We start from the raw sequence: 20,970 nt of genomic DNA, 5'->3' as shown, positions 1-20,970 counted from the left end.
ACTTTGTCCTTTCACTATTTAGTCAAATATCAACTGACAAACTGTATTAAAGGGTCAGTGCATTCAAATCCCAGACACATTTTTCAACTCCCTCACAGTGGTTTCTATCAAATTCTTAACATTTAAGTGACATTTTGGTCCCTAAAAAAATGTTTTGTTTCTGTTATATATTAATGATATAACATGCATTCTATTTGATGCCTTTGGACTTATTTACCCACACTGTCAATTGCTATTTTAAGGCAAATCTCCTCACTAATACAAGTGAGGGCAAGTCCCCTGGACAGATTGAGTTTTTATCTTTTAGCTACTGGACTGAGATTGAAATAATCTGTACAGCTTTACATTTTGGTTTGAACATCTTATCATTTGTTAACAAACTTTGCTCAAACTCTTCTCATTCTGCTTAAATACCCTGAGACATCACAGTTTATGCACTCTTGTTTCCATATTCATGACCATCTGGGCCACACCTTCCAAAGTGTGCTCCTACTGCTTCACTGTTAGTTCAGATGACACTCGGGTGACAAAGTCCATCACATTAAAGGTGGGAAGCATCGGGGTGGTCAAGGTGATGGCATGTGCTCTTTCCTAATTTCTGAATGATATCCTGGAGTGGACAGTTCTGACACCTCCCCAACAGCTCAGTGATCTGAACAGATTGCTCCCACATAATCCTGCACGGCATAAACAAAGAGGTACCCGTTCTATTTCATAAAGACAGACTGTGAGTGGCTTCAGGGCCAACCTCTATCTGACACCCCTCCTCTCTCAGCTGGACCCCAGTCTGGTGAGGAGGACTTGGACCACGGTGTGATGAACCCTACCCACAACCCCCAACCCCCATGTTGCTCCAGCCTGACAGCAGCTCCACCCAGCGGCTTCAGCACAGCTGGATGAGTCAGGCTGCGGGTCAGGAGTGAGGGAGCACGGAAAAGGGGAAAAGGTCAACTAACAGCCAGAAACAATCCTTTTGTGCATGTGTGTGTTGTCTGTGTTGTCTGTGTGTGTGTGTGTGTGTGTGTGTGTGTGTGTGTGTGTGTGTGTTTAACAGATCGGATAATGGGCTGAATTGTGTGGCGGAGGTGGTGTATATGTGAATGTACATTCACATGTTTGAACACAGTGGATTGTGCTCCGAGCCATATACCATGAAAAGGGTGTGAGTTTTACTCAGCGGGCAAATCAATGACCCGACACAGATGAATTAAGTCACGACAGAATGAAGTAATTGCCCATAGACAAGAAAAAACATAAAGTTGCTGCGGATGATGCAACAAGCACATCAAGTCTTTGTGGGTGTCTCAGCGTCGATGCTTCCTGGCACGGAGAGATCGCTTTCTAACATGTCAATCAAAAATCTCCCAGGGGTATTTAATTTGACTGGATCTGGTGACTGCTGAGGAAAAGGCATATGACTCCATAACCATCTGACTGTATGTGTAAGCTTCTACAGTCTCCTTATTTATGCTTTTTTCCATTTAAAATGACCCGAAAACAAAACATTGACACTAAAAGAATTAAAACTTACACATTTAACTGATTAAAGTTACATCTGTGCTTTACCTTGAATGGGACGAGATCTCGCTCAGGTCTCCGATGCTGCCCTCCGTTGCGTGACTTGACATAATAGCAGAAGCGTATCCCTGTGGTAAGTACAGTTTCCCGTGATCCTCCTCTGACGCCCCATCCTCGTGGTGCTCTGACACCCAGGGGTGTCCCTGCTCCCCCATCCTGCACTGCAGCAACACCCGGGCCCCGGGGGCCACGCAGGGATTAGTGTCTATGCCGCTGTCTGTGGACGCCCCTTTGATGTACGTGAGGCCGAGCATCTCCGGGTCCATCAAGTCTCCGGAGCCAAAGTGCTTATCATCGCTGTTGCTGGAGGCGTTGCTTGACAGAGTGTTGCTACTCGAGTGGCTGGAGTTTTTATCGCCCGTCTGGTGCAGAGACAGAGAGTGAGAAATACAGTAAATCAGATGAGGCCCAACAGCAGCTGCAAATAATTTTTTCTGGGTGTTTTGACATGCCTGGCACACCAGAAGGGAGGGGTTTACCCATCAGTTTACATGTTGATGTGTGTCTGACTGAAGGGACAACCCCTGATACTGTCACTAGTTGAGATTAATAAGAAGAAATAGAAACACAATACGCTGAATGTCACTTATTTTGCTCGTGACCTTTTTATATCTTGGTATTTAAGTGAGAGATCCAAGGGATCTGGTCCCTGATTAGCTTTAAAGAGGGTTTATAATATTTTATCAACTACTTTCTGATCAGAAAACCAGATTATTATTATTCATCACCAAGCACCACTTATCAGGCCAACTTTACTTCAATGGTTCCACAATGTAGATCAGCAGCATTGCAAATCAATTTGTTGACCCACAAAAAAACCCATGTGGACGGGGTTAACAGCGATGTTTAATTACATCAACTATGACCTCAGGGTTGCGACCTGTCATGTTTTCTTCATTATGCCACGCTAAACGCTGCTGAATTATGGAAGCAACTTAAATCACATTACATCAAAACGACAGAAAAAAAACAAGCAATGTGCATTAGGGGAACGGTTTAAATTTTCATCCACTGGCCTGAGTTAATGCTGAAAGCATTGAAAGAAGTTGTTAGCGGTATGTGTCTGCCTCCAGCAGCAAGGAGAAAGGAAAGAGAGTGAGAGAGTGCATGGGCCCAAAAAAAAGATAAATGAGATAGCAGGGGACAGAGAGAAAAGGGGAGGATGAGAGTATGAAGCACTTAATATATTCAACCTTCTAGGAAAATGTGTCCTAGAAAAGTGTGAGACAACCACAAATGGTGATGTGATGAGACGCCCGTTAGCAAGCTGATGAAGGCAAAGTGATAAGTGCAAAGAGTGGCAAGAGGGGACGACACGAGGCTGAACACCCCAATTGAAATGCTGATTGCTGCAAATCCCATAAACAAGGACAATCACCCTGATTCACACAGCGGTGTGGGGTAAAACAGGTCTGACAGTGCAGAGTGAAGCAGTGCAAAACACTCCACTGCAAACACAGCACACACACTGTCAATGCTGCATTAAACTTTCAAACACTGCGCCCTCCAGAGCAAGTTGAATATGAATTTCCAGTACATGCTATGTGGGCAGCGTCTGTCAAACTAAAATGAAAGTAGGTCAGTGATTTACCCTGGACAGCTTGTTGGGTGAGTCCTTTCCTCCTTCTCTTTGCTTCAGAGGGTTCAGGATCTTGGTGGAGGGGATGTGCCATTTGGCCTCTGTGCACCAAGAAGGAATAAGGAAGATTTTAAAACTTACATCGTATTTTTAGACATTATATGCGCTTGAATCAGGATTGGTTATCAATTGAATAAGTTCCTGAATTGATCAATACTAAATATCTCAGGATGAAAAAGAGACGCCACATATGCAGAAGACAACGAGATTCACAAGCTTCCTGTGATACATGATCTCTGCATATGACGTTTATAAGTTAGGTTGACTCCGGAGAACGTCTGAACCCCACTGTGAAGACTTTCTCTGCAGTTCATGCCTGAAATTGGCTAAAGAAAACAGGCTTACCTGCAGATCTGGTCCTTTCCAGAGTAGGCTCTCTCTCCCTGTGGATCTCCCCCTCTCCCCCCTGGATGTCCCCTGCACGTTCATGAAGAATAGGGGAGGGACACCTGCAGAAACAAAGAGGAAAATTATTATTCTCTGTATTGCAGTCAGAGAGAGGCTTCAACAGATATACATATACAGACATAAAGCAAGTAGCTTGATCGTTTAAGGTTGAATCACTTGAGTCTATAATAAAATAAAAAAGCAGCCAGACATCACTGACGAGAGACTTCCTTTCATTCGACTGTCCGGCGCTTGACAAAAGGAAAATATGTCAAAGGGTCTTAATAAAACCTAAACAGCAAATACAGGTTACATATGAACAGAGGCAACAGTGTCTCGTGATTTTAGTCTTTAACAAAGACTAGCTGGAGCTCAATGGGCCAGTCAGCGTGTGTGTTGTTCTGCATGGAGGCAGCTCTGACGGGGCACGGTGATCCCAGAGAGTCGGTTGCACTTTTGAGGCCTCTGACAGGGAGGCAACAGCGTTGAGCTAAGCCTCTTGTCATGGTCTGTAACTGCTTACACACAGACATTGGTCTCTGATGGATTCTGCTCATGTTGGAGTCTCAGACTGACAGATGTTACACCTGAGCAGTGTGCTGCCCTGCCAACCATTATATGAATGAAAGTGGCAGCAGCATGTTGCAAAGAGATCCATGTTGATAAAATGCTGTACAGGGGACAACACACATGTGTGGTGGCTTAAGTTATGTTGGCAGAAGGTTCTCGAGCTCTGTCTGCTTCCTCCAGAATTGACATTTCTGTGATATTTTTAACAAAAAAATATTTTCAGCGGCCAACTCCAAAATTACAGAGTAGTTTGCTCAAATGGCACTTTAGTCACAGTAGTAGACACTGGAGGACAAGAGAGACATTTTTATAATCACTTGTTATTATACTTAAGTGCTCATCCTTTCAAAATCTCCTGAACAGAAAAAGATGTTCTCAAACTAACTCCAATGAAAAATACTGCACCAGGCTTGGATTTAAATTTAGACTATAATCCAATGGCTATAAAACTATATGGTTTGATTTACAAAGTGTTAATTTATGTTTGGAGTTACCTTCATGTTCTGCTCAGTGAAATCATGAACCTAAAGCTTTGGAATGACTGAAAGGAAACTTTACTAATAAGTGTTACATGAAAAAAATCACATACATTAAAGTCATCATCCTCCATCATTTTCTTTCATTTAATGTCTGAATAAGAACGTGGCTTTAAACCAGAGCAGGAATCGTTTTATTGTTTCGTTGGAATACGTCCTGCAAAATAACTGGACAAATGTGCCTCGATGATTTGTTCATTTCATGTGGAAAAATTGCTGTCATTTTCTAAAATTGCAAGTTCTCAGAAATAGCACCGGGGCTGATTGTAGCTGCATTCATCACGGCAAAAACCACATAATCCTGGAGGAACTACTTATGAGGCTGTTTCAAATAAAAAGTAACACTGCTGTGGTGCCTTACCCGTCGTATCCAGGCTGCTGGGACCAGGTGCCGCTGCCGCAGGGTCCCGGATCACTGGAGGAGGACTGGTTACTGGGGGAGCTGCGGTAGTGCTGGTCCCCCTTGTTGCATGAGGTGACCTGGGGATTTTCAATATCCTGCATTGTCCTGCAGAAACAGGAAAGATATGCTTTGGTTAAACACACTGCCACATATGATCAAAACCCAGGCTGTATATGAAACTATTATACCATATACTGTTTATTCAATTCTAGGGGGCGTCTAATTGCTCATTTTCCCAGAATCAAGGTGTCATTATGAAATTGCTTGTTTAATTCAACCAACAGTCCAAAACTAGAAGATATACAACGACAAAAACAAAGACAATCAGTGATTCTTCACTTTTGATATTCAAAAAATGTAAATGTGGTTATTTTGATTGATAAATCCATTCATACATTTGTAAAAAGAATCAGTTGCAATGTACTAATGAGGTAAAGTGGGACGTCCAATTACTGAAAAGTCAGTAGATAGATCCCCAGCTCCTCCGGTCTACATGTTGGCAGGACTTTGGGCAAGAAACTGAGCGTTAAAATTGCTTCTGATGGCGGTATAATGGTATTAATATGCGTTTGTCTGAATGAGATCTATGAATTTGTGCAAACAGGTTAATGTGGGAAAATGCCAACATTTCCATTGAACTTTTTGATCATTTAAATATTTACTATTATAAATTTACCATCTTTAGTATTATCATTATTGTTTTTACATGATGCATATATTAGATTTTGATTCAAGTGGCTCTTCTGAAACAAACTTCAATAACCTTCTTTTCCTCGCTGTCCGATGTTTATGTCTTTATTATTGGGTGTCAGTCCTGAGAATAGTCACTTCCTGTAAGTACTGTGGAAAATCTCTCACAAAATGTGAGAACTGTCAGTGATGGAGAAGGTGTCTTGTTCTCCAAAGACACACAGAAGAAGAGATTAGTTATGGTAATAAGCCTCAGCGACTAATCCAGATGGTGGAGCCCTCACTGTGTGTGTGTGTGTGCAAAGCAAAGGCAGAAGTAGCTTCTGAATGTAAGAGGATGTTTGAGATTTCTGCTTTACACAAAGTTGACTCTGTTCCCGAGCTGTCGACGCGCACATGATCTGTTAAGAAGTTTATCTCCATTGACTTTGACCATGATCTCAGCTCAACTCGTCCAATGTGTGTGTGTTTCACTGTCCTTCAGTAAGTCCTGAACCGGCTCAATATCCTAAGACGAGAGGGTTCTTTGCCTACTTCACGTGGCCAGGTCAACAGTGTGGAGTGAAAAATAACACTGGATTTGAGTTATGTCTGCTGCCAGGAGACCAAACACCAAATATACCTAAGAGGGTTCGGATGACCAGATGGAAATATGACTGAAATAACATAGACGGGATAGCTTTCACATTCTGTCTCTCGCTACACATTCTATACTGTTCATTTATGCTTTGTCTTTTCCTTATATATATATTTAACTTTAATAACCTGATTCCACACTTGCATAAACACTTGAAGATTAGGAATGTGCAGATTAATCTAACAAAAATAATCCAGTCGAATTTTATTATTCCAAAATCTAATTATTAACATGCCCTCAAAAGCTGACAGATTCCTAAGGGGGGCGCACCAGTAGCTCTCTTGGTTAAGCGCGTCACATGTATCAGGTTGATTCCTCACCACAGCAGCCTGGGTTTGAATCCAGGCCAGGCCTTTTGCTACATGTCATCCCCTCTCTCTTTGCTGCCTTTCCTGTTGCTGTCAAAAAAGGCAGAAATGCCAAAACAATATCTTAAGATAAAAGGAGCTGACGAATCCTTCACATCAGCCCTTTCTGCTTTGTCATCAAGTTTCCTTTGTTTTTTCCATGAGAAACTCGCCCAACTGTCAGTAACTCAATCACAACACACATCATCAAACACCCCGACCAGATCGCTACATTTCCGCCTTGGCTGAAGTGTTAGTCTTCTCTGCCGGGGCCATGCAGGCACTTTAATGTGAAACAGCAGCAGCTGCTTCTTATTCTCTGTCTCTTCCTCCTTTGACATATAATGTTATGTTCCCTCTGCATTGAAATAACACTTGAGGCTGCAGAGATTAGCAGTGGGTCTCGGTTGGCTGAATGCTAGGTGTCATATTTTACTGTACCAAATCTGGATTCTGCTCTATGAGGATGGGATGATTTTTTATCTAAGCAGTAAAAACTCACATGTGACCCATACACGAGTGGTTTGCCAACAGTTTTTTTGTCAGGCACCCCCCAGAAGAACCACCTGTTATGTTACAGAAATGTGCATTTGTATTTAAGCTGGATGTAATTTTACACTAATAATTAAAGTGTTTTTTCGTTCCGCATCGGTAATAATCTCAGTCCATACTAACATACCAGAAAATGTATATATTGTGACCATTCAAAAACACTGGGCCTAACCCTACAGGAAGAAGATTGACTACTCTGCAGTTAGTTGCGTAGTTACAGGAAGTACTAAGAACAAGAAACAAAAACGGCGAAAAATAAGATGAGGGATTTCTTTTTTTGGACTGACGATGAGGTGGAATTGTTACTGACAGTGTTTACAATGTTTTGCCTACACCGCTGGTATCTGTGTTGTGACTGATAAGAACCAATCAGGAAGTGAATGTTGGTTGACTGCGTAATCGTTTCCAACCCCAGGAGTGGTGTGGAAAGCAGGTGTAAACCAAGCAGAAGTGATGAGTTTCAAAACTAAAATATAGTAGTATGGATGTAAGCTGGACCAATCGACATGTCTATTTTTCCTTTTTTCCTTAACGATCGGCTATAGTCGCTACTTGGAGCTGTTTCATCTGTTATCCATTAATTTGAACTGTCTTTAAGAATGTGCATGCTCGATAGTTTTCATGCCCTTTCATTCACAACACACATGTACCTAAATCAATATATGGATCTGTTTTCAAACTAAATTACTGTTAAATTTTATTAGTTGAGCCTCTCTACAATCTTTGCATTTCTGTTTGTCACTACTACAGATGATTTTTCTTCTGCATGTCCACACAGTATGGAAAAAATAATAAGCAAACGTGACACATACAAACAACTTACTACATTTTTCTCCCTCAATTAAGCTTCATGTGACTTATTTTTCTAGAATATGTGACTGTAAAATATTCTACCCCTCCCTCCCTGCCTCTTCAGTCTACAATTCTTCCAGCCCCCTCTTCTACTCCCTCTCCCTCTGGGGTGCTACATATCGTGGTCCAGGAAGAGCGCTCTCTTTGTTTCTGTAGTAATTGGATGAGATGAGCTGAGCCGTGTCAGTGTCCCCATCACCTCCTCCTCAGCAGGGTGCAGGAAGAGGGAGGGAGCGAGGAGCGGGGCGAATAAGGAGAGAGAGAGATGGGAAAAAGAGAGGGAAGGAGAATGGAGTACTCCCACTGCCAGGAACTCTGATTAGGCAGAGAAGGCGGCCATTATCCCAGCATAGTCAGAACAGGCAACACCAGGGGGGGTTGGTGTGACACACTGGAGAGGTTATCATGACTGTAGGAGGTTTCATTAGAACGAACAAATCACTGCTTTACATGGCTCGATGGAGCTGTCCAAAAGCCGAGGACAGAAGAAAGTCTGAGTGTGGCCTTATCATCCAAAAGGGAGATGAAAGCCATGAATTAATTTTACTAAAATGCTCCATTTAAACAGTATGTATGCAAATAACTGAGCAAAATAACAGACCCTCAAAGTGTTATTTTGAAGAGCTACTTAAGTGTGAGAAAGGCAGAGAGTTCAAAGATTTAATCTCAAAAGGATTGGACCTTTTAAACATCATGATGTTCGTGCACAAGCTTTGCTCAGCCGAGCTTCTATAAAAACCTTGCATTTATTCAGACCAAAGTATTAGTCCTGCAGGGGACGTTTTCTTTATTTTGATTGATGTTATCGGGACGTGAAGAGGATTTCAATAAATAAGATGTAAAAAAGTGTTTCAAACGCAAATCACCAACCCCACCTTTGATAAAGATCTAATACTCCTTGACCCAGGATGTGAGATATAGCAGTATTGCTTTAACATGTGATAAGCAATATAAAACAGTGGACAGAATTTCTTTCATAATGTAAATTTATAGGATTTCACAGCCTTGCGATATCTTTTCTGATCAGATTATTCTAAATGAGACATCCCCTTTACCAACTAAATCAAGTATGAAGAGTTTTTAACCTGTCTATGAAAAATAATTATTCTGTCACTTACTAATTCAGATGTACAACGCTGATCAGAAAACAAACAGATGGAGAGACAGAAAAGAGTTTACCTGGACCCGTCTGGCAGCTTCCTATCAAAGGAGGTGCTTCGTGGGATCGCTGCCTGGTGCTGCTGAAGGATCTGCTGGCACTGCAGGCGATCAGGGCCCTGCGTTGGCGAGCCTCGGGACAGCGCCGGACCAGCAGTCGTGGGCACGCGATGCCAGGTGGTGTTTCTTCTGAAGGGGGTCTTGTACTCGCAGGGTGTCCCCTCGCTGTCGACCTTATACTCCACCATCGGTATGCGGTAGAGCTCGGAGCAGCCCCTGAGAGGGGAAGAGGGAGGATGGGTGAGGAAACAAGGGTTAAAGGTCAGCAATGAGGGATGACACTGTGATAGTAACATCTTACTTTAATGGTAAGAATCTCTTACGATAACAGCATCTAAAATCTTAATCCCAAGAGTGTCATTTTTAAACTACCTGTGATTAGTACATTAATATTGGATCAAAGCCTTTTTATGTAATCCGTTTATACTACCACATTATTTCACTATGAAAACATCAGCCATATGTATATATCTACAGTTAATTAGTTAATAATCATGTCATAAATCTTAAGAATAGGAAGATATCAATAGCTCCTTATTAGCCATTGTAATTGTTGCATAAACCCACAATAAAATATTAAAATAATTAAAGGTAATATAAATATATCATGCTTTTGCATTGCACTACATATTATTATGCATTCAGGCTATGAAACTAAATGGACAATCCAATAACATTTTGCTGTTGTACTCCCAGCCAGCTTCTTTCCACTGTACAACAACCGTTGACCCTGATCTCCTCAGTAAAAATTGGTGAGGAGGGGTCCCTTCTGTTACCATGACTACACCACAACACACTAATGCTGTCAGAAATATTTAGCCGGAGGCTGACATCTAGAGATAGTGCCACACACATGCCTGCACACAGATAACAGGCACACACATATATAAACATGAATGTGCACACTGAGGGCTTAGGAGAGATACCTGGAAAACTGTGGAAAACACTTTTCCCTTTTTAATAGAACTGAAAATCTCAGCTTGCCGTTAAATGAGACGTGGGCCTCCCCTGAGTGGCTCCACACAGGAGGCTTTAGCCCCGTCCACCTCCATCCCATTACTGCTAACAACACTGAAGATCTCTGGGATGGACAAGGCCTGTGATGCCATTTCATGCAACATTAATCTTCGGGGCTGGGCAGAGGCTTGATGTGTATGTTTGGAAGAACGGGGGGGGGGGGGTTACAGGGAGGTGGGTCAGGTTTAAACAGCCTAGGTACTCTGCTAGCTCTCCAAAAGCATCTCAAGCATGACCCTAATGATAACACTACCCTCCCCCTCCAAAGTCGATTTTCTAGGATCCATTGCTGGTGGGGTACTGGAAAATGTGTATACTTTGCTGCGGTCCTAGGTGTACACACAGCGGAACATGAGGAGGGTGCACTGGCTGATTGCAAAGGCTGCGGTGGAGGGGGCACATAATCCCTTTCAGAGACCCTTTCATCAAACTGGGCCATGGGTGGCTGGGGCTGTTTGCAGCCTGCTTCCCACCGGGGCAGTGGGTGTTATAAGATCTAACTAGAAGATCATTCTTCACTCGTCACATGTCTCTCACATCTGGTCAATGTCAACGCCAAGATGTCCTCATCAATGATGAACGGCTGTCAATGGCATGTTCTACGTCCGCTACATCTCACGCTTTACATAATTCATTGGATGTGTGTAGGTAGCATGCATCGCTGGCTTGATATATGGGACAGTGAGCATAATGAGCGGCATTACAGACACTTCCGTGAATAGAAAAGGAGTTTATCTTGTTAACTGAAGCTACTATAAGGTCAAAAACTCATTCACACCCTCTAAAATCTGGCTTTTTGTATGTAATGAGAATGGATACAATTGGCATTCACTCTTGAGTTGATTGACTTTGCAGTAGACCCAGTTTTTATCAGCCCAGGTCCTAATAGGGAGTGATATAGATGAGACAATTGAGTGAATGCCTATTTAGCAAGACAGCGAGCTGAAAGCACTTCTCTGTTTTCAGTATGTTTGTGATGCTTGTTACATGTTTATCCACATAAAAAAACAGCGTATACCTGCTACTTTTGGTCTAAAAGTAAAATAGGTATCTACAGTATGTACAAGGAGCTCAGATATAACAGTTTTAACAGATACAATTATATTCTTGTTATTCTTATTGTCACCCGTGAGGGCTTTAAATAACTTTATGTTCATCTCAGAGGAACAGGATGCTAACAAGAGTGTTAAATCCTTAACTATTAGTCAATTAGTTTTAAACAAGGCTACTAACCCACTCATTAGCATGATTAAGTGTGTGTACGTGTAGGTGGTCATGCCAGGTTGCTACACATCATTACTCTCTGAATAGGCTAAACATTGCTAACAGCTTGTCAACAGGAAAGGTCTCAGCTGTTGCCTCTCGCTGTGCTTTTTGCATCAGAAGGACTAAGCACTGACAAAATACATTTCTCTTATGATCCTAATGTTGTCCTCCCTGTTCCCCACAAGCTTAGCTGGAGGTGGAAACACCTCCATCCTTTTGACCTGAAGTATATGTGGAACGTGCTTCTTGTTCGTAACATATATGGTGGTGACTGAGCCTCCGTGTATAAATCACAGAGAAACTGCAGGAAACCTGTGTTTGGTCAACAGTTAAACCTGAGCTGGAGGCTGATGGTGGACGAGACGCTGTTAGACGCAGTCAGCCAGCCATGAGGAGAGGGGGAAGTGAGAAATAATGTTTCCTCTTGATTCCATCAAGAGCTGCTGTTGCACTATTCAAACTCATTGTGAGGTGATATAAAGTATACTATACTGTTATCATAAGTTTGTAGAGAAAAAGGAATTCTACAGCTTAAAACTAACATCAAGTCAACTAAAAATACAGAATTAGCCACTGTGCCCAGTGGCTATTTCGGAACAAAATCTTGTCCTTTGCATACAGATTCTGTATTTTTACATTCAGAATCTGTTTATAGAGATAAGTAACATGACTAAAAGAGAACCAAGAGTTCAGCTCAGTTAGTGGCCTGTTATAGGTGAACAATCAGCTCCTTCAGCCATTGTCTCTTAACGAATTACAATAGATCAGTGTGACAACAGGACCTTAGACCTCAGAGAGCTGTCACTCTAATGACATGGCCAGCAACTGAGGGAGATGCTAATCCATTCCCACAGTCTGAGTCCATGTCACAGCAAAGAGCCGCAGAGGTTGTGACCTCCACAAGGCCTTTGCAGACTTTTGTCAAGAGGTTCATGAAATAATGTGTGCTCAAAAGTCCATAGGTTTGCAAAAAAAGAAAGAAAGAAAACCTTTTCCAGTGATTTCTTTGCAAACTGATCTAAAGGAAATAGGCTCCTGTGCATAATGTGATGGTATTAGGGCGAGCAATTTGTGATGCAGGCTCTCTGAGTTTTGGTTTAGCGGCACTCTCTTTCACAGGGTGTCGGCATGGGAAGTGAGAATTCCAGCTTAACTTCGGTCCAGATGAGAATCCATGATGACAAGTCTGATGACACTTCAAAGCAAAGGTCACAAGTGGCCTTCTGAGTGTCACAGGCAATACTCATTATCAGCAGGGGTCTGGTGCAAGTTGAATCCATTTAGATTCAGGTTAGCCACCATCTCAAACATAAATCTTAGTGATCAAAACCTAAAAATGTACAATATGTTATAATAAAAAGCATAAAAGAATGGTTCTTTAGAACACACATGCTTCTTGTTTGTGTTGATGTTTCTGTGTCTTGTAGTAATCATTCATTTTAGTCCATATTGTACAGATCCCTTTGTTTACACTAACATCTCTGATGACCATATACCAAAACATACAATCAGTGCCATGTTCTGTACATTGCATTCCTGTTTCAAAGAGCTAATCTTTTTCATCCTTTTCTCATTAGTTTGATCCAAGGCTAACATGTTGAACTTGTTTAAAAGCCTCTCAGAGTGATGATGGAAAAGCCTCTGGTATTGCACTGGGCTAAAAACCACATCCTGCCTCCAGTGTAAATAAATTCAATACTAGGTAAAGCTAATATTAGAGCCATATCGTCTCTGGCTTTAGACAGAGTGAGCAGGGAAAAACAGTTTAAAATATAAACAGCTTAGGGAGGTTTGCCACAAAACAGTGCTACACATTCATTCAGCATAATCTTAGCAGCCGGATGAGCCCATCAGTCCTCAATGAATCACAAACTTTATAGGATAAAATAATTTTTGACTGTGTATCAAAAGTAAAGAGGAAACACTCCCTCCAGCCCCTGCATGTGCTTATGAAAACATTTTTGCTTGTCATAGTAGCAGTGTGAAGCCAGGGTGCATTGTCTGGAGGTCATGAGACTCTTGTCCATTGTTGTTAGACTAACCCCCATTTCTCTGGCCACGGGGGACTGACTGGGGCCTTCTGGCCCCTGCAGAATTCCTTTCCTTTGAGATAATAGTGGAGAAACTGGAGCACTTATTGTTGACTGCAACACTTTAGCGACTCAAAGACGCAGGGGCGAAAAGAGTTGAGGGTCCTCGAGATTCTTCACCTGACCTCCCACCTCTTGGTTTATTGGAGCTATGGTTGAAAAATTTGCAGGGCCCTTGGAGCATTTGGTTCCCATGGGGTGACGATGAGAAATTGTGTCTCAGTAAGATGGAGAAATCTCCCAGTAGGGCTCACAACACACCAGTATGGTCCTCTACTATAATACCTACTAATCTGCCACATGCATCTGTTAGAAAACGCCATATATGGGTCAAGCTTAGTCCATCATGCATCTCACAGCCCATTATGAACAAACAGCATAGCATAGAGCTCAGTTTCTGGCACAGTGCTATGTAGAATGCATATTTTTAAAGCAATCTTTTATTGGCAGTCTAAAGTACCTTAACAGGGTTCAGTTGTGTCACTCAAACCAAGCCAGATGTCTTCCACTGGCACAGAGACTCTTTTACCAAATCCTTTATCCTGTCACCACATCTCCAGGGAGCAGGACACGTTTGTTGACACATAACCAGTTTTGGAAGATGCTTGTTTTGTACTGCTTCCTCCTTCCCTGCACTGCGATTATGATTGTATCATCATGTATCATCACAGATCGTGGTAAGAGGATTAGAAGTCGGTTCAGCCAGAGAGGCCTCTGTGTTGGATTCACAGACGAGGCATGTTAGCCCGCCATCTGGGAGAGCAAATATGTTACTCCTCTTGTTGCCAAACCAGAGCGCAAAGTTGAAACACAGTTAAACATTTGACGACTATTCAGTCTTTGACACATATACATAGATACACACAGCTGTTTAAGATTGTATCATCCAGAATATTTAGCAAGTATACATTAACATTAATATACACAAATATGCATGAGGCATAATCTTATCAAAATGCACAAATTGTGATACATTTAATTGTTGTTGTCTATAGGCTTTACATTTTAGTGATAACCCAACAGAGAATGGGATTACGTGAAGGTTTGGTCTCTGCACAATGAAGTGGGAACAGCATTTGCTGGTACAGAAATCTGTTGGCCAATAGCACAAGCAAAACAAAGCTGCTGAAAGTGTGAGTGTGAACAAGTGATGGATATGATTTCACACACAAAACAAACAGATGTGCTTTCAGAACAAGCATTTTAGACAGACCTTCATCTCTTCCCATCACAAAAGATTGTTTAAAATATTCCCTCTTTTATTACAGGGACGATGGAATTTCCCCATGGGTGCGTGTCCCTAAAAAGCCCAAACACTCCAATCCTAATTGATGAGTGAAAGATTGGGTGAGGTTACAAAGAAGCAATCTGCAAATGTGAGCTATCAGACAATGGCAGCGAGAGTTGAGCCATTCATCAAAATGCTCCTCTCATTATCATTAGGGAGAAAACGCTGACTGTCCGTGCCTGCATGACTCCACAGCCCCTGCTGGAGTTTTCTCCCTGCAACAAAGCCACATCAATACAAAGAGCCGCTCTTCTCCAGAGAAATCAGCGAGAACAACATCAACCCTGCTGCAGCGAAAACAGTATGTAAGCATTTCTTTATGCTAATCAGCTCAAATATGAGAGCAAATGTCAGGCTAATTTACCCCAGCTGCATGGAAAAATGAGACAAACACCACTTCATACATTTTTGAGGAGCACCTGCTTCTGTCTCACAAACTGTAGCACAACAGCCTTAACTCAATGACAATAGTAAGTCTGCAAATGTTTAGACTACATCCATACTACGCTTTAGTTTGAAAATAAATGAAAATCTATTATGATATGCCTGCTGTCCCCACTACTCCAGAGTTTAAGAGTGGATAAAAATGTAAATTGGAATTTGGAAACACTGCTGGCCCCATTTTATTTTGAAAACTATGGGGCAGCGTTTTAGTTTGGACAGGCAGAAACAGAGATGTTTGGAAACAATGATGTAGACACTCACAACAGAACTCACTTATAGAACACAACATAACCTTCCCCCTTTGTCAGGCTCCAATCACAGGAAAAAAACAACCAACATTAGCCTCTGCAACCAGTGTAGAACGCAATCAATTTTAAGGATTGCTTTATTAGCAAATAGGTGTTGTGCAGTTAAATTCTGCAATTTTCAACACTATAACTGCTTACAAGTGTAGAAGACAAGATTACTATTCGAGCAATCTGTGTGTACAGGCACATGCATGGGCAGTGTACACACGCCTGTGGATAAAGATTTTGAGTTTGTTTTGAAAACACTGAAAATGTAGAAGTATGGGTGAAGGTTTAGTTTGTAGTCTAAGCATTCAGGTCAAAATAAGAGAACGGAGAGGATTTACCTTCGCGGGGTTCCGTCTTCATGAGGCTGGATAATGACCACCTTGACAGTGATGGAGGTGCGCAGCAGGTCAATCATTTGCTCATGAGTGAGAGTAGCGACGGCTACCTTGCAGATCTCCACCAGTCGGCTGCCCTGCCTCAGCCCTGCCTTCCAGGCGAAGCCAAAGGGCTCCACGTCGGCCACAATGCCCTCAAAGTTGACGTGGAAACCAAGCTGGCCGAGGCTGTTCCGACGCAAAGTTATATCTGATGTCTCACAGCCTCTGGTGGTGATCTGAAATAAAAAATTGAATACATTTGTACAAAAACGGAAATTGTTCTCTTGATTGCACTGATTCTGACATAAGGACATGACTTCACGTAGACGTGGGCAGAAAACAAAAGTGTAAACATGAAATAGGCAGTAACCATACACACTGACACTGAGAAAACAAATCTTAATTTCCCTCAATAGGATCTTTCTAAGCTAAAACAGTATATCAAAGCATTGGGCTTCCTCAGTGTACAGTTTTTTAATGGATGTGTGGGATGTACTGCTCAAGTGTCAACACACACAGGAAAAATATTATTAGAGCAGAGTGAAAATCCTCTCCTTAGGCAAAATAATGTTTGTATGGCTCATTCAAAGAACCCTTCAAAATAGAAGTTAATGAGAGGATACATCACAGAGCTAATGCTTCAGTCCAAAAATTCCACAGAGACAGCTAAAAGCTGTTTCTTTGGACACCAGCTACAGTAGCTCTGTGGGTGCTGCATGGGGAAATTAGGATCTAACTGGCCCCTGATACATGGACCTGTCCACAGATCTAAGTCTATTAGTCAGAATAAATGACTTGGAAAGACCTTGAGAGCAACGTTTGTACAGAAACACATCAACTGGCAGCTTGTGACGATCTCCTTCACCCCTTGATCTCAGAATTCTGCCAGAGACTTCACCCATGGATACTTGGTGGACAGGCTCTGCTTGTTTTGTTGTGTTCTTGGATGAAAAGCTTAAAGTAGGTTTTGTGTCCAATCGTGGACTCGCATGCAAATTGAGTTGCTCGCTTTGCTCAAGGGAGGCCTGGCCTAATCTTCTGCTTTAATGTAATTCAGGTTCAGCTGAAGTTCAAGCATCGCTCTTGCTTCAGTTAAACACATAACCACAGAAGTGAGCAGAGATAAAAACACATGCAACTGTAGCCTATGTTCACCAGAGTGATATGAAGAGACTGAGCCTATAAATAGGCCGTGCTGCAGTGTAGGTGCACAGCAGAGCTGGACCTCTACGTTTTTTGTGACAACCACTGGAAAAAAAACTCATTGCATCCAATGAGCTTTAATCACCCTTCAGATTAGTCTTGGTTCAGTTGTGGGTGACTGCCTCCATTTGCCTCAGAGTGGCAGCTGGCTTCAGGGACACATTAACTCAGTCTACGGACTGTCAACACTAAAACAGATTCTCACACTGGCAGAAATCCTACCCAACTGTGTGACGAGGGACCCGAGACAACCATGATGGACTGTCACGCATTGACTCCCAATAAGAGATAACCCCAAAACTCATCATGTAATTAGTTCAATCATAGTCTCAACCTCAGTTAAACCTGCAATAAAAAATACTGACCCAAAAATCCAGTTTTCAAACCAGTGGAGTTAGAATGACAGACAATCACTCTGCTTGAAGCATTAAGGTCAAGAGAACCCAGAGATGTGACGTCTGAATGCTCTCCAGGGGCAAAGTCTGTGTGTAAATGGCTTGTGTGTGAGGATGACATCGCCCTGGGTATTTGGGTCCATGAATCAAACTGCCCTTTGATAGAAATTCATTAGGCTAAATAATGGCTTTCTAAATGCCTTCATCAGGAACCTTTATCCAGTCCAAGCACAAAATGAATGTGCCCAGATTCTGCTCTGAGAGGCCAAAATCCATAACAGCTGAATCTACCGGGACACTCATTATCTACCAGGAGGGACTTGTGGCCTGCAGAGTTATTTTGATGGGGAAGGTGACATGTGTGGGTGTCCACACGGAGCCTAATCATGGGCTCTTACAAATGGTGACATAAACACTACAACATTGCCCTTAAGAAACAAACAGTGTCAGCCTCAGTCGTCATTTGTCACAGAGTTTCTGGCATTGATCCTCAGCGAATGATCTGAGACAGTGCCTGCTAATGTGTAATGACATTGTTGTATTGAATACACTTGGCATTTCAACGGTTAGTTGGACCAAACAAGCAAATATTAGATGTCACCAGGTATTATTTTGTTTTCTGGATGTCCGTCTGATTCTCGTGAATGTGATATCTCAGGTACAACCTAAGGGAATATTTTTAAAGTTGGCAAACACTTTCACTTAGACTCAGTGATAAACTAATTCGATTTTAGTTGACAAACGACACAGCTTAAAGTCACTGTGACCTCCATTATTCAGGAACCACAAGTCAGGAGCAGAAGGCTGCTTTCCATTGATTATAATTGTTAGGCAATTAATTTTCTGATCTTGTATTGTTTTATCAAGATTCAACTGTTATATGTTTGTCAGCTGTTAAAAAGCATTCAGTGTGCAAAAAACCTTATTATGTGTTTTCCTTATTTAATTTAACTGATTTGCCTCAGTCACAGAAATCTATAGTAGGCTACATACTCCATACCCGCACATACTCATACACACAAAATGGAGGAGAGTGGCTTCACTTTGACTTTGTTCTGGAAAACAAAAAAAACAGCAAATGAGGCAGCACCCGAGCCAAGATGACTTGTCTCATAAAAGCCGAACACGCGGCCACCCAGCTCAGCAACACCCTGGAGAGAAGGACTTTATCACAAAGCTTTTAGCTGTGCTCCCACACTCGGCTCCTCTGTGTGTTGCAGTGGACAATCTGTTCACTCTGCCTCACATTACATCACAAGTCCGGCAGCCTGTAAATCCCGGCAATGAAACATGATTCGAGTCAACGTCTGGGTCGTTTAGAAAAACACACACACACCTTTGGGAAAAAGAATGCGCAATCAACTCATACGCAAACTTACTTACAAATATACTGTACCGCTGCTGCTCCACTGTCTGTGTGAGGACTAGCAACAGCCACCAATTTATTAATACTTATTCTGAGCTTCTCCTGTGAAATATCCTTCACAAATCCCGTGGGTAAGTGGATAGTAAAAGTGAGAGGAGATTAGCATAGAAAATGAAGAAGTGATGTCCTTTGGCTAATCACAAATGCTAATATATCCTGCTCTGTCCTTTCCTAAGATGATCGGTGAAGACACTGAATGACATCCGTGTCCTTCATAGATTAATTATGGTAAATTATTTCACAGGATCTTGTTGTTTTAGAGGTGGTTGGGATATGCAAGACTTTAGTGCTCACCTGAACATTTATTTTTTTTAAGCCTGTCTAAAAATAGTTCATTTCAATATGGGTTGATGAAAAATGTGCAATTATCTCCATCTATCCTTTTCCTAAAAGAATGACATTCTTGCTTGGTTGTTTAGCAGGAAATTGATTGCTATTACCATGTCATTGGCTGCAGCAGTGTTTTTCTGGCGCGGGTTTGCTGGAAATTTGAGGCTGCCAAAGAGGGACTGTGAGGGATAAGTGGATGAGAGTGTGCAGGCGGGCAGACAAAAATAAGGTCATGCACCGCTCAGGTTTGGCTTTTGGGATTCAACCTCAATATTATTTATAAGGGGAAAAGGTGTTGCCTGATGAGAAGCTCAGTAAACAATCGATGGAAACACCAAACACGAAAAAACAAGCCTCGACGCCAACACAGTGATTGTAACAAGGCATCGAGTGAGCATCCAGATAAAGGAACCTTTTTTTCTTAACGTCAGGATGCCTACACCCACTTGACCCCCTATGTCGTACAACGTGACCAGAGTTGTACAGATGGCAGAGGCAGACTTACAAAATGGGGAAAAGAGGGCTTGGACTAAATGGGTAGATCTCAATTGGAGTGAAGAAGTCTTGAGGTCAAGTGTCCTCTATTCTTAGTCTGTCAGACCCAAATAATGTGTCTGCATTTCCTCTCCTCCCCATCGAAACTGGGTTAGTGTCCTGTTTAAACTGCCTCCTCCTGTACCTGCATCCAAACAACACAAGCATGGCCTAAAATCACATCATTGCTAACCTTTAATTCCATTAAATGTGTTGCCTGCTGCAGGGGACAGCTCCGGCTTTGATTTTTTGATGAAAGTGTTGTGATGTTTCATAATGGTTTGTCCTGACGAATAGACGGACAACCTTTATAACTGTGTGACCTAAACGGCTGAATGACCGCAGAGCCAAAGAAAGCCAAAGGAAACAACAGGAGGTCTATAATCCTCACTGCAAAGTTTCATATTCAAATGACACTCCTGTCCCTGTGTAACCCAGAGAGGACCAGGGGAACGGGAGGAAGATGTGAGGGAAACAAGGGAATTTTTGAATATCTCTGAAAGCCATAGTCTTACAATGTTGTGGAGGAAAGGCATGAAACAAACAGAAGGGAAGAAAATAGCAGAAGCTCAGAGCACATGAGAGTTGACAGGATGCATATAGGTTAAGTAAGCAGCGGTTCTGCAAACTTAATGACGAAAATAAAATAACAAGGTTTGTGGAATGTAGTAAAGCTACAATGGCAGGAGAAACATTTGCAGAATGTTTTGTTTCACCACAGAGGGACCACAACTATCTTAAGGTTACCAGACTCACTGCACCATTTAAAGCAAAGAGACAATTTTCCTTTATACACCATGCAGCTAATGTGTTTTAGACTTGGAGGGCAATTGTCATGACAGACTACTATTTCCTGTCTCATGAAATCACTTTTTGTATGAAATACACTAGGAAA

General features: G+C 42.0%; 1 protein-coding gene across 7 annotated transcripts in view; it reads right to left on the bottom strand.

The window, feature by feature from the left end:
• The window catches only part of sipa1l2 (signal induced proliferation associated 1 like 2), an 81,517-nt gene that overhangs the window by 15,096 nt on the left and 45,451 nt on the right, over positions 1–20,970 (bottom strand). For all 7 annotated transcript variants that reach the window (XM_069538614.1, XM_069538615.1, XM_069538617.1 and 4 more), the window contains 6 exons: positions 16,149–16,423; positions 9,371–9,625; positions 5,072–5,218; positions 3,563–3,666; positions 3,170–3,258; positions 1,567–1,940 (listed from right to left, as the gene is read on the bottom strand). In XM_069538614.1, coding sequence (XP_069394715.1) covers positions 1,567–1,940; positions 3,170–3,258; positions 3,563–3,666; positions 5,072–5,218; positions 9,371–9,625; positions 16,149–16,423 — 1,244 coding nt within the window. The remainder of the gene's footprint in view (positions 1–1,566; positions 1,941–3,169; positions 3,259–3,562; positions 3,667–5,071; positions 5,219–9,370; positions 9,626–16,148; positions 16,424–20,970) is intronic.

Source organism: Paralichthys olivaceus, chromosome 14 (genome assembly GCF_024713975.1).
Source record: "Paralichthys olivaceus isolate ysfri-2021 chromosome 14, ASM2471397v2, whole genome shotgun sequence".
NCBI classification, from domain to species: Eukaryota; Metazoa; Chordata; class Actinopteri; order Pleuronectiformes; family Paralichthyidae; genus Paralichthys; species Paralichthys olivaceus.
The sequence above is the reverse complement of the archived record's forward strand: the minus strand, read 5'-3'. Positions and strand labels throughout refer to the sequence as shown.